Source organism: Myzus persicae, unplaced genomic scaffold (assembly GCF_001856785.1).
Source record: "Myzus persicae strain clone G006 unplaced genomic scaffold, MPER_G0061.0, whole genome shotgun sequence".
NCBI classification, from domain to species: Eukaryota; Metazoa; Arthropoda; class Insecta; order Hemiptera; family Aphididae; genus Myzus; species Myzus persicae.
This window is the reverse complement of record NW_019104275.1, coordinates 44,683-58,831: the sequence shown is the minus strand read 5'-3', so window position 1 is coordinate 58,831 and position 14,149 is coordinate 44,683. Positions and strand designations below refer to the sequence as shown.

Sequence of the window (14,149 nt, the reverse complement as noted above, 5' to 3'; positions counted from 1 at the left end):
ATGGCTAGTACCCAGTACTTGCTTCATTTTGTTGGTTTCAACTCCAAATTTGATGAATGGGTTTATGAAAACGACATATTAGAGATGAATGAAATTAATTTAGCTCACAAGAATAGGTTATTATCTATGTTACGGTAAGAAATTGATGACTTATTACTACTCACCACTTTTCACCATTTATTTATTATAACTATAAAAGTAGGAAACCTGCCAAAAGATCAAAGAAAGTAAATAAATCTAAAAAATCTAATACTAAAAAAAATGCTTCACCAAAACCAGCATTGAGAAAAACAGATAAGATCTTAAATATTATCCCAAACATCAATCCACATTCAAAGGTATTACAATAAGTATAAAAAATAAAGTTAAGAATTTCAGTTAGATATCTATTTTTATTTTATTTTTATTTTAGCTTCTTGCCCACAAATTGCATAATATTGCTGTGTACCCCATAGTTTACAAAAAGCATTGTTTGTGGATTTTGTGATGAACAACACATTTCAAAAAGTATGATACGTTTTATTTTTATATATTATGATTATTATCACTGTTATATTGATTGCTTGGTTTTAGATATTAAAATTTCCAGAGAAACATTTTTTGGCAGAAATTTTATACGCTTTCACTCAATCAACTTATTTTGACGATGATAGCGAAAAGTAATTATTTAATGACTATCTAAACTTATTGTTGATAAACAATTTTACAATATTTGTTTCGGGAAAAGTTCAACGATGTCATGTGTAATGTGTTACGCTGATGCAATATTTTAACTCGTATGTTAGCAAACATCTATTATACGTTAATGAAAAAAGATTCAAATTATATAGAAAGGTAATAGTACAAAACCAATCATGTGAAATAAAGCATGTTTTTTAATTCAATGATATAATTTAATGATTTTCATATTTAAATATTTAAAATACTAATAACTTAAGAATCTGAGCTGAGATAAATGTATTGATTTTACAATAATGTTATCAAACGTAAAGTAAATTATTAAAACCACGATTCCAACCTAAATAATATGTAAAAATCTATTAAATATACTTAATATATTTTGGATATATTTATTCATAAAAATTAATTACGCTTGGCAGAATTATTAGTCTTTGCAAATCTATTGGGTCATAACAATTCTACATTTCCAAAGGAAATGTTGGACCTCTACGTCGTTTGCGCTCAGTCTTTCCAAGCCAAGTATCTTAATAGTAGTCCAATAGTGTTCGAAAAAGTTCTTCGTGTTCTATATAATAATCACTTTCACATAAGTGCTCGAAACTTGCTAGTATGTCAGGTACTGGTTTATAAGCAAGAGCTGATAACAATCGTATTGAATACATAATTCTGCATCAGTTAGATATTTTTCATGAAATGTAGGTATCAATTGTAGTTTTTCCCATACACATTGACTTAAGTGACTTATCAAGGAAGTTTACCTAGTATCTTAGATTGTATTTGGTTAAAGTTTTGTATAATTAATTTTACTTAATAAAAAAAATGTACCTGATATTGAAAGAAGATGTTCTAGTGTTCATAATTTTTTTTTTATTTCAGTTTACTTTTCAATTCTCTAACATTTTTGGTGATAATTTTATCATCTATTACACTGGTTAGGTACAAACGGAATAAACATGAGAACTCTTAAACAAGAAGAACAAATTCATGTCATTGATAATGAAGTGACTGTTAAAGAAATCATTAAGGATATAGTTGGAACAAAAGTAATTATTACATATTTAGTTATTTTCTGATGATACACCAAATTGTATTTAGTTATATTATTTGTATACATTTTTTGTCTGTAGGACATATCAGATCCATTTTATATTTTTGATGTTGGTGATCTTGTGAATGAAGCAATAATTTGGCAGCAAACATTACCACGTGTAAAACCTTTTTATGGTGAGTTTGGATGAATATTTTATTTATTTGTGTTTTCATAATTAATATTTAAGATAATATTATGAATATGTACTTACTATAAAGAATGTCAGTAGTAATATATATAATATATATATATAAATACGCACACATTTTGACTAACTAAATTCAGTTAAAAATTATGGAACAAAAGTATTTTTGGTTATGTATAGTACATTTCTTTTCATTTACCTATTTAATTTACACAAGAATTTTTCCAGCAATGATATATCTATAGATTACAATTTATCAGCTATAAAGCAAATTAAACGCTTTCATAAATAATATTGATGAACTAATTGCGTTGTTCTAGTGTTTTATATCGCAGTCAAATTGTATTTTGTAATAAAATTAACTTGTAACTAGGTACATAGATTGAATTATAAATCTAAATAGATTTTTGATGAATAACTATCATTATTAGTACCTAATTGTAAAAATAGTATGTGTTAAATATTTAAGTAAACCCACTTTTTGTATTTCCTTAAAGAATTGTTTAATGTTTTTCTGTATTGTGTTATGTTGGACATAATCAAATTGTAATTATTTTATATATTGTAATAAAAATACAAAAAGGGTGATACCAGTTAATGTACCTATATAAATATAAATATCAAACATTTATAATAATATATTTAAAAGTATATCCAGTCATTCCAGTAAGAACTAAATATTTAATAATCTGAGTGCCTGGTATACACGTAAAATAAATGAAATATAATAAATTCCCACCTTAAATCATTTCAAACAGTTGTTTAATACTATCATTAGGGACTTTCATCAAAACATTTGGGTATCTCTATTTACACTCCATCATCTCTGACAATTATTACTTGTCTTACCACTTAGGTCAATACGATATATATTAAATTTATGAAATCCAAGCTCATTGTTCAAAATATCAGTAGATAACTAAGTTTCTGTTAGTAAAAAATAATCGACATTAAAAAATTGTATATTATATCTTAATACTTGTAACTTGGGGCTCAAGCCTCTTACTTTAAAAACTATTTATATATTGAGCTTTAGATTTAGACATACGTCAATTTACATTCTTTCTTTAATCATTCTTAAAACTATTAGTAATATTACAATTATTTGCATTACTCGGCCTGGGCTGAATAGTTTTTTAGAAAAAGTGCCTGTTCTACATGAAAATATTTTATAATCCAATTTCCTTCACCATAGTTCCTCTTTTGCTGATTATCTTTGTATAGAGACCTCATTTGTTCACTTTGGCAAATAGTCAAATTCGATTAATTCAAAAACTCTTACACTTATCATCAGTTCATCATTTTGGTTTTGATTTAAAAATAAAAGTTACATACAATGTATCATTGAGTTGTAATACTCAAAGGTCGATTTTAGTAAAAGAGTTAACTATTCTTTGATACTGAATACAATATCTACTTTCATGGTAGATATTTAACATTTGATACATCAGTTCATCACCAATGACTTGATCAACATGTCGATTTGTTTCCAAATTTCTACAGCTGATGTATACTATACGTACGATAAAATACTAACACACAGAAAACACGTCTACATGCTATAATAGACTCAAATATACTTAGGTACTCGTGTTCAAAATTTTACGTGTTTTATAAGACTTGTTAAAATATACATAATAACTTAACATAATATTATGAGTATATAATTAATTTTAATTTTACTATTATTTACATTTTAAATTCAATATTATGTTGTACTCATTTGTGTTTAAAATTAATTCAAAAATTTATTGCAGCTGTAAAATGCAACGACAATTCCTTCATGCTAGAAACTTTGGCTGTGTATGGAACAAATTTTGGTTGTGCTTCCAAAGTAATGATATTTAAAAAATACATAAATTTTACTCTAATGTTAATTGAAGGAATATAATTATTAAATTATGAAAATTATTTCATTAAGGCCGAGATAAAAAAAATTTTGGACTTGGGAGTGAATCCGTCGCGTATAATATTTGCTCATCCAACAAAAATGGCTTCACATATTAAATATGCCGAGAGCAAAGGTGTTAATCTGACAACATTCGATAATGAACTAGAATTATACTAAATAAAATCCATACATCCATCCTGCAAGTTACAAACACTTAACTCAAAACACAGTATTAATATTTTGTTTCTCGTTTTAGCTTGGTTATACAAATTTGTTGTGATGCAATTGAAGTACAACGTCCCCTTGGTATCAAATTTGGGTGTGATCCTCTAACTGAAGCACCATCGCTAATGGCAATGGCCCATGATTTAGATTTGAATATAATTGGAGTGAGCTTTCATGTTGGTTCAGGATGCAATGAACCAGCTGCCTTCTGAAGAGCAATTGCTGTTTCAGCAGTCATTTTCAAATATGTTCAGGAGTTAGGTTTTACGAATATGCACTTGTTAAACATTGGTAGAGGATTTCCTGGAAATAGAAACACTTCCACTTTCACCACACAAGTATGAATCTTGTTAAAAAAACAATTTATGATTTTATTTTTAATTCAATTTCAAACATATATTTTAGATTGCAGACATAATTAATGATGCACTTATATAAATGGTTCCCTCCAAATAATGGAGTGACCGTCATAGCAGAGCCTGGTAGATATTTTGTGGCTTCAGCATTTACACTCTCAACAAAAATCCATTCCATTAAAAACCATTCAAATGATGAAAGGCATATCATGTATTTCATTAACAATGGAGTGTGTGGTTCTTTTAATAGTATTCTTTATGATCATTCGGTTGCTGAGCCCAAACCTTTATATGTGAGTTGAATAACATTTAGTTGCCTATTATTTAGTTTACGATAAACTTATTTTAATATTATTACTTTTAGGATTATTCAAGTACTCATCCAATTTATGAGAGTTCCATCTGGGGTCCTACTTGTCATGGCTTAGATAAAGTAGTTGATTTTGCGAACATGCCACTGCTGGGATTGGGTGATTGGATTACTTTTGAAGACATGGGAGCTTATACAATACCTGCAGCTGCACATTTAATGGATTCTCCCTTCCCAAGGTCTTTGCTATCGCCAAACAAAGAATTTGGTAAGTTTCAAGTTTCATAAAGAGTTCATTATTTTTAATCTAATCATATTATAATTATTTCTTCAAGGATACGTTGAAAAATTTAATGCCTGTATCTGAAGAGCATTTCACAGCTATGCCTATTGTTGCAACTATCAAAATAATACGACCTGAATCCGATGAAGATGATACATGGAATGAAAACATTTTGTTAGATAACAGATAATATACATACACTGAGATAGATAACAACTACTGGAGCGCGGACTGGCTATGTTCCTAATGTAATAGAAACGAGCCGTGTCGAATACAGTTACCCCCACCACCGAACGGCAACTTATTTAAATTTGCATTACTTAACACTGGATTTTAGTTAACTTTAACTTAAAGTTTCAGAGAAAATAATGATCGTAGCTGATTGACTTTGGTGTAAAATTTTTTATATTGATATGTTTAAAAGCTATTAAAAATATTTATAATGTTTGTAAACTTGCTTCAAAATACTTTTGAAAAGTCTTCCAAGTTCAGAGTTCTGAGATATATTATCACAGAATACAATAATTATATTATATTATATATTATTTACATTTTATTCCAATCCGACTATGAATATTCTTTTATCTATGGATATAAGTATATGATATATATATTTATATTATAGTATATACGATATATCTACTCCTATTTACAAAATAATACTAGAAGATATTTATATTAATATATTTTACTTCTTTTCAATCTGTCCTCCAATTATCTTGTATATTTTGTATCCTTATATTCTCAATTATCTTTAAAATAATAGTACATAGGTATTCATAAATTATCATTAAATAAAATATATTTGAATATATATTTATAGGCATCCAATAAATTGAGGTGAAAAAATGGAATTAGGCACACATTAAAAGAGAGATAAATTGCCAAGTAAAAATTAGTAAAATTATATTCATAAGTCATAACACTCATAACCAAGATAGCAAATATAATAAAATACAAAAAAATACAAAAATAAAAACAATAAATACAAGTTTAAATTATTTACAAATTTTTAAATAATATTAATTTAGATAACTTGGTTCTTAAGGAAGATTTATTTTTAAGTACTCGAGATATTATATTATATTCTTTTTCAAAATGGCGCATTCTAATATTAACAAAACTTTCACTAATTAATTTAAATAATACATATTCATGACTAAGAGTCCCTAAATCAACATTATAAGGATGTGTGCCGGGGAAAAAAAATAGTGTATTTTTACTTAATATACTTCTTCTAGCAATCTAGCATATTCAATAACATTTAGTTTTACATTATTAAACATTTTTTTTTCTTTTACAACAATAACCTGGAATGCTTTTTCCAAATGTTGTACAATAATCATGACTGGTTTTGAAACATTAATTAATTTACCTCTACTAACCGACTTTGTAAATGTTAAATTATTTATATAACTATGGTCAAATAGATCCACCTTTTTTAAACCTATTAGAGCATCCGAATGCCGAACAAGACATAACCATTTTAAATATTTAAAAAAAGTTGTTTAATAACTTAATTTTAGTTTTTTTTATACACGTTAAGTCACCACTTACCACGCGTTGTGTGTATAAACGATGTGTTTTCGCCATTCGGTGGTGGGGGTAACGCTCAACGCGACGGCTCGTTTTTCGGAACAGAGTCCGCACTCCAGTAGTTATCTATCTCAGTGTATACATAATATTAATAAGGAAATATCCTTATCTAGATAATTTTTTTTTTCGACTTAGTTCTAAGTTTCTACTTGTTTAATTATTTAAATAGCTGATTCTCCATTTTGCTGTGTTTACAATTATTCTAATATTATCATTGCTCATGTTAAAACCAGCTAATTTGAGTAAAAATGTAGCTTCTTATAAATATGATTATTTTTATTTATTCCTAAAGATATAATATTCTGTAAAAATATATATTTTAATATACATTACATAATTATATAATAGGTACATACATTAAATGATCTACTTAATAGAAGCTTTGCTTGTGTTGAAGGTAATGAGTTACAGTTGTACTAATACACACATGGGCAGATAGGTACTTTTTTACCAGGATATATTTATTGGGGCCACATATACTTAGCGCCTTTACATTGTGTATAAAAAAAATTTAACTTTTTTTGAGTTTTCTCATTGGCATGAATCTTAATCCATTGTTTTTATATTTGAAGCTCCACTTTTGAAATTTTGTTTAGACATAATTAATAATTATCATTTATCATATGTATTATTTATGAAGCGGTTTCTAATACTGTTAGTCATTGTGTAGGGTGTGGTTCGAGACAAAGAAAGGCACGTTGGTAATTAAACGAAGAGTTTTATTTTGGACAACTTGTATTTCATTAATGTTGGATTTTTTTGCTGAACTCCAAATTTGGACGCCACAAGTTTAAATAGGTTTTAGTAGGCTTTTGTAAAGGATTAGCTGGGTACTGATTGAGAGTTTGGATTTAGAGTTTAAGAAGTAGTTAAGAAAACGAAGGCGAGAGTTAAGCTCAATTTTGATGGTGTGGATATGGTGATTCCGCGTTAATCTTTTGTCAAAGTTAACACCAAGGTATGTTGTGGTAAGTGAGGTGGGAATTTGGATATTGTTGAAAGTGATTTAAGGACATAGGCCTTGTTTAAGTGTGAAAGTTGTGGCAGGATTTAGATTCATTAATTATTACTTTCCAGTTCTTACACCAGGTTTCAATTAAAGTGAGGTGTGATTGGAGCATGATTGAAGTGTATAGATTTTTGTGAGTTGAAATAATCGCTTTGTCATTAGTGTAAAAAAAATACTCTGGAGTATATACCTCTACTATTTGAATTTAAACCAAGAATAACGGTTCTAGTTATTTTGTTGTTATTTAAAAATATCATTCCTTTGTATGTAACTTTTAGAGTACATTATTATATTTTATACACACAACGACTTTTCTAATGTCATATTTTTTGGCAAAAATGAAATTAACCTTATGTTATGTAATCTGTAGTAAGTACTAATGCCTAATAGTAAAATTAATTACTCTAATCACTTAGAAATATTATTGGCTGACAGACCGTCCATTTGCTTAGAATCGTTTTTCGTATACAATGATTTTATATCATTGAATTATAATTTAACACATACGTCACAGTGTCTAGAGAGTGATCTAGAGAGACATGAACCTACAGCAGAGAGTTACCCTCTCATCTGCTTATTAGAGTTAAGACTTGACAATGTAGCATACAATTCTACGTAAATATTTTTTGCAGAAACTTAAATGATATCTTTAGCAAAGAATAAAGATAGGTAGTTTTAATTATTGCAAAAATAATAGCATTTCGTATCCTATATTTTGTTTACAATTATGTCCTTTTAACTTATCAACTAATTACGGCTTACCATAGAATGGCGTGATTGTGTGAATAGGTTTGAGATATTAATACACTTATAATAATTCAAATATTTTGAACATTTAATGAATAAGGTTATAAATAATATACGAAGGTAGTGGTGAAAATGTTCAAATCCTTAAGTACCTACCCATATAGTATTTTTTGGAATTCTAACGAAAATCATTATTTTTTGTTCCAATTTTTTTTGTCTAAATTTGAACTTGAAATGCCTTAGATTTTAGCAATAAATTTATACCAAATAATACCAAAAAATGTTGAGAATTAATCGTTTATCGCTATTGTACGTTACAATTTCATCAAAAGTTGATCATAAAAATTAATATGATGACTTCTAGAAACATTTTTTTAAATTCAGTAAAAATAACTGATGAGGAATCTTATATTCAATTATCAAATTTAAAATATTTATCATTATAATTTATAACCATGTGATAGATACTACTCTGCTGTAGAGGATCGCACTGTATATACAAGAAACAAAAAAGTATCTATAAGAGTACATCACAGGCACTAGGTGAGACCTGCATCCTCCTACAGTGCACATACATTTTTTAAATTTTTTTTTTTAAATGTACAGAATAGTTCAAGTTCTGTCAATCTACAACAAGATTGTACAACAATAACAGTATAACACACAATATTACTTTAATATGAATATCTTATTTTTTATGTCCTAATTATTGTAGTTTATATTTTTTGTATCTCTTGAGCTTACTATACTATTTTATTCCCGCCCGTTATATATGTTAAATAAATAAATAAATACACAACTTTTTTATACCTATAATAAAAGATTAATTTAACAATGACAACAACAGAATTATAGAATTAAAGAAGTATTTTATTTTTGTAATAATTATCTGTACACACTATGCATAATACCTACTTCAACATTGAGCACATTTAACGCGTTGACAAAAAAATATATATTTATGTGTACATAAAAGTATGTTATAGGTATTTAGTGGTGTTTTCTAAAAAAAAACTATGTTATTAGGTACGCCTATTTATGATTAATATTGAGGTCTTATAACCCCAAGACGAATGGATGTATAAATATTCAAAAAAGCCCCTTGCTTCGCTCATAATCATTAGTTCACCAAATAAATTCAAAAATATGTTTTTTTAACAGTTTTGTGCATTTTTGTTTTAAAAACCCTAAGTATTAATAAACATAACAATTTCAAAGTTCACATCCAACATGATAATGATAATAATAATAATATATATATATATCTAATAATATTTCTCTTTTATATACAGGGTGATCCAACAAATATGCTCAAATATATATAAAAACACATTTATTACAGTTTCAGTTTGTCAACCATTTTAACTCTCTAAAATGTTTCATCAAAATCAATTTTTTGGGGGTTTGATCAATTTGGAGTATATATCACAAATTAACAAAACTTTGGTTTTGTTAATCGTGATTGGCCCTTTATTATTTTCAAGTCTGTGAAGATAATAATACTGGGCTTTCTTATTTATTAGTTCTTAATTATTTTCGAGACTACAATACTGTAACTAAATATGAAGAGTATTTTTTTTTATAAATTTAATAACGCATTTTATTTGGTAATAAGTAAATTGTGTCTGTAATATAACTAATATAAGACAAAAAAAGTACTCAGCTATCATAATATCCGTACCAAGTACCAACTACCAATACCTATACTCCCTTTTCACATTTACTAAAACTTTATTAATTGACAAATAATGACTGCGTTTTGCTCATTTTCTGATGTAAAAACAGGAGTGTTACCACACATTTTTCATTGGAATTTGAAAATCAAGCTGTACTGCTGTAGATATACCCTTTACTCTGCTTGGTTAGAAACGTCGTATCTTAAAATGAGCAGTTGACATTTTCATGTCTAATGCTATTTTGAATCTGAGGAAATAAATGCCTTATACTGATAACCCTACGTCTAATATACAATAACCTACGTCCTTCGACAGATCTGTAAAAAATAAAAATAAAAAACCTATTTTTAATAATCAGTGGAAAAGAAAAAAATTGTGTAAAACGGGAATACCTATTTGAGATAGGTAAGCTACAATAATTTTTGACAAAATCAGATATTACTGCAATGTTTTCGTACAAAATTAAGTCAACCTTGAACCTACAGAATAACTAATGAACTTAATAGTAAAATAAATAACTATATATCTATATATATATTAACAATATAAACAGCTTTTAAATATCCTACCTAGTGAATCGCCCCGACACAAAGCATTAGTGTATTAATGTACTTTGTTAATGTATGTTTAAGTTATATTTTTTTTATGAACAAATGTTCAATTTTTCTTATTGTAAACACATTACACCATTGATTATTATAATAATTTGTTATTTCTATTCAATTAATATGAATTTATAATATTAAATAATTAAAAATTGATCTGTTATGACATTATGTTATTATTATTTAATATTAAATATGTAAGCAATGAGTTAAAATTTAAACATTTGTATTTAATTACCATTATTACTAATGATCTATAATAATTATATTCATATTTTATATTGAATTTAAACAAAATATCTATGTTTGCATAAATAGTACTAATTAAAACTGTAAATTGAGGAATATAAAAATACACAATTTTTTTATAAATACCTATATATATTTCTTATTAGTAATAGTTTATTTGTATGATTCTAAAGTGGGTACCATAATTTTGGATTTTTGCTTGTTATACGTATAACACAGTTTTATGAACTTATTAAGGATATATCTATATTATAACTGCCTTATTGAAAGCAATTAAGATAATTAACTTAAATAGGTATTTAGGTAAGGTGGGTGGGTGGGTTGTCAATTATGATTTGCCCTACATATATTTTTATACTTCGGCGCCCCTGGTTATAACCGGCGTAATGTGGAACAAGTAATCGTAATGCGATCGATCGGAGTATCAGACGAGCCCGAGTCGGGCTAGACTAGTGATGGGCACTACCGAACGATCTGAATTGTTTCTACGCTTACACAAATAATGTGCTGACTGCTCGTCAGAAGGGATATGATGTCCACGCCGTAAAGCAGTAAAAATGTAAAATTCACAGTTGAGTAGTGAAACGCGAATAAGTCGGTAACAACTTTATTTGGTTTAAAAAAGTACAAGCGTATAGTTATGTTTCAGAAAGATCGGAACGAGCGCTGTACATATATTCTGTCGTTTATAAAAGAACAAAAATGTGCTAAGAAGGCACATGTATGAATGGCGGTCGAATCGTTCGACGATTGTAAAAGACTTAACGCAGCGTCGGGGTGGTACGCGGCAAGTGAAAAAGAGCTAGATCGGTGCCGCCGGCGGCGACGTGGTCGTCGTAGCACAGAATAGATTAAATAATCTATTCTGTGTTCGTAGCGAGAACCTTAAACCACAGATATCTATATTATACTTACCGAAAAAAAAATGAATAGTCTGAAATAGTTTATATCTATTTGTACATCCATACCCAACACATGACACTGATTACATTTAAAATATAAAGCACAATAAGTAAAATAATATAATAATTATTGTCAATAAAAGAATCATATAAATGGTAATTAAGTTCATAAAACGCATAAAATTATATTATAATCATAATACTTATTGAATTTTTGCCAACCATGAAATTGGCGATAACGGATTATTACTATTAGTTAGGCTTCATACCATGAAGATTAGAGATCTAATACGAATTGGAACATACATTTAATGTAAAGAGTGAAAATGAAACTTGTGCTTACACAATTAATTTCCAAATACCAAATTGTACATGTATTGATTATATTAAATTCCATTGGCCATGTAAACATATATGTGCAATATTTCTTTACATTCCAGGGTATTCTTTTGATGATTTACCTGAACATTTTTCAAATAATCCGTTCATATCTGCTGATCCTCATTATTCTATAAAAAATGTACACAGTAAGAAAATATTAACAAAATCACCTGTTAATGTATTGGAAAAAGAAAATGCTTTACAATTGCATGATATGGATATAGACAACAGTAGAAATTACCAACATAGTACAATTCCAGACAATGAAAAGCAATAGAATCTTCAAGAACAAATTCGAGAAACTCTAAAAAAGATGATAGATTTAACATACATGGTTAATACAAATGACCATTCAAAAGAATTATCTGAACAGCTTAAGATTTTAAATGGTGTTCATTCGAAAATGGTTTATTATTGTTACCTTCAAAGCGTTCATCTGAACATTTATTAGACATACCAAAATCCCACAAAAAAAAGAAACTTCCGTAAAACGTATTATTATTAATTTTTTTATTGACTTACATTTTTATCTAATGGCAATTTTTATTATATTACCTAATTATACACTTTTAAATTGATTATAACTGTTTAAAGATATTTATTGTTTATGTGAGTATTTTATATAATTTTTATAATTAAGTTAAATTTTTATGAACAAAGCATGAATGTATTAGTTTTACAATGATATATTTGTTTTCAACTTGTAATAAATACTTAAAAAAATAATGAAAAATACATGTAGATTGTAGGTACTTAATACTTACTATGTTTTACACTAAACACGTGTAATTAGTATAAAATAAATTATTAAATTTTGATTTCTTGTTAATTAATGTATGTATTTATTATAATGCATGATACGATATGATAACAACTTTGTTTTTGATAATAACAAAATGATAACGACGGTGTGGTCTAATCGACTGCTTATAGACAGACCCATAACGCGAGTACCTTATCATAATGATAAATCTGTATTAAAGTAGTATAAAAATTGTATAACTACTCTTCATCGTTATTTTTATATTATAAGATGAAATATTAAAATTAAATTGCAGACACCAGAGCATAAGTTCATTTTTTGGTAACAACTTTTTAGTACCTAATTCACCTTCAGAAAACAAGGTATGCAAACTAATGTAATTTAATCATATATTTTATAATTTACTTTTATTTATTTCTATTTAAACATACAATATTTTTAATTTATTACTGAAGAATTCTAAAGAATTAAAATATTTTATTTTAAAAGGCTAATCTAATTGAAATCAACATTTTAATAATGAACATAATTTTACATTGTTAAACACAAATTATGTCAAATAAAATGAGTAGACGGTATTAAAATATATTATCCAACAGCACTCTTGTTGTAATATATTTAAAAAAAGTACAAATAAACCTAAAATTATTGTAGTTTAATTTTAATTTTTTTTTAGATTGTAATTGAGTCTAAATAATTATGATACAAATATCGTTATTTGTATTTGTATTTTTATAACTTTTATAATTGTATATTTTATTTTTATTATTCACTCTTCTAAAATATAATTTGCCCGGCTGAAGTTTGCATAATACAATATACTATTAATATTGTTTGTATTATAAATATTTTCGATGTTATTTTGTAATCAATTTAAATGTATTAATATTTCTACAACATTATCATTGACATAAATCATTCAAATATTGATAAATAATAAACTAAACTTTATTTAAAGATAGTTTTATATTTTTTATTAGGATAAATCATTCAATTTAACATTTATTTATTTATTTATTTAGGCTGATTCATCCACTGAACAGAAAACTCCTATCAAGCAGCTTGCTATGATCGAGGACAATTATAATGGCGACCAACAAGTTGATTTTAATCACGATGAGCAGGCATTGGTGGTAAATTAAAAGTTTAATATAATATTTATCAGCAGTTACATGAATATTTAAATATTTATACTATAAAATTATCGGTGAATTAATCTACTGTATTATGATTAAGTAAC

The 14,149-nt window shown here is 26.8% G+C and overlaps 2 protein-coding genes and 1 pseudogene across 2 annotated transcripts in view; all 3 read left to right on the top strand.

Moving 5' to 3' along the window:
* On the top strand, positions 1-487 carry LOC111040774 (nuA4 complex subunit EAF3 homolog). Its single transcript, XM_022324786.1, has 3 exons — positions 1-134; positions 203-338; positions 413-487. The coding sequence occupies exons 1-3, from the start codon at positions 1-3 to the stop codon at positions 485-487; spliced, it is 345 nt and encodes a 114-aa protein (XP_022180478.1).
* A 1,076-nt stretch (positions 488-1,563) lies between these two features.
* On the top strand, positions 1,564-12,423 carry LOC111040773 (annotated as a pseudogene).
* Positions 12,424-13,098: 675 nt separating this feature from the next.
* The window catches only part of LOC111040782 (probable methylthioribulose-1-phosphate dehydratase), a 5,721-nt gene continuing 4,670 nt past the window's right edge, over positions 13,099-14,149 (top strand). The window contains exons 1-2 of the mRNA XM_022324794.1: positions 13,099-13,271; positions 13,932-14,042. Coding sequence (XP_022180486.1) covers positions 13,977-14,042 — 66 coding nt within the window. The 5' untranslated portion in view covers positions 13,099-13,271; positions 13,932-13,976. The remainder of the gene's footprint in view (positions 13,272-13,931; positions 14,043-14,149) is intronic.

Excerpts from the sequence above, each read along its gene's own strand:
- LOC111040774 (XM_022324786.1), top strand. The coding sequence starts at position 1 with ATGGCTAGTACCCAGTACTTGCTTCATTTTGTTGGTTTCAACTCCAAA. Across the intron at positions 135-202 it reads AGGTTATTATCTATGTTACG|GAAACCTGCCAAAAGATCAA; the intron begins GTAAGAAATTGA and ends CTATAAAAGTAG. Across the intron at positions 339-412 it reads ACATCAATCCACATTCAAAG|CTTCTTGCCCACAAATTGCA; the intron begins GTATTACAATAA and ends TTTTTATTTTAG.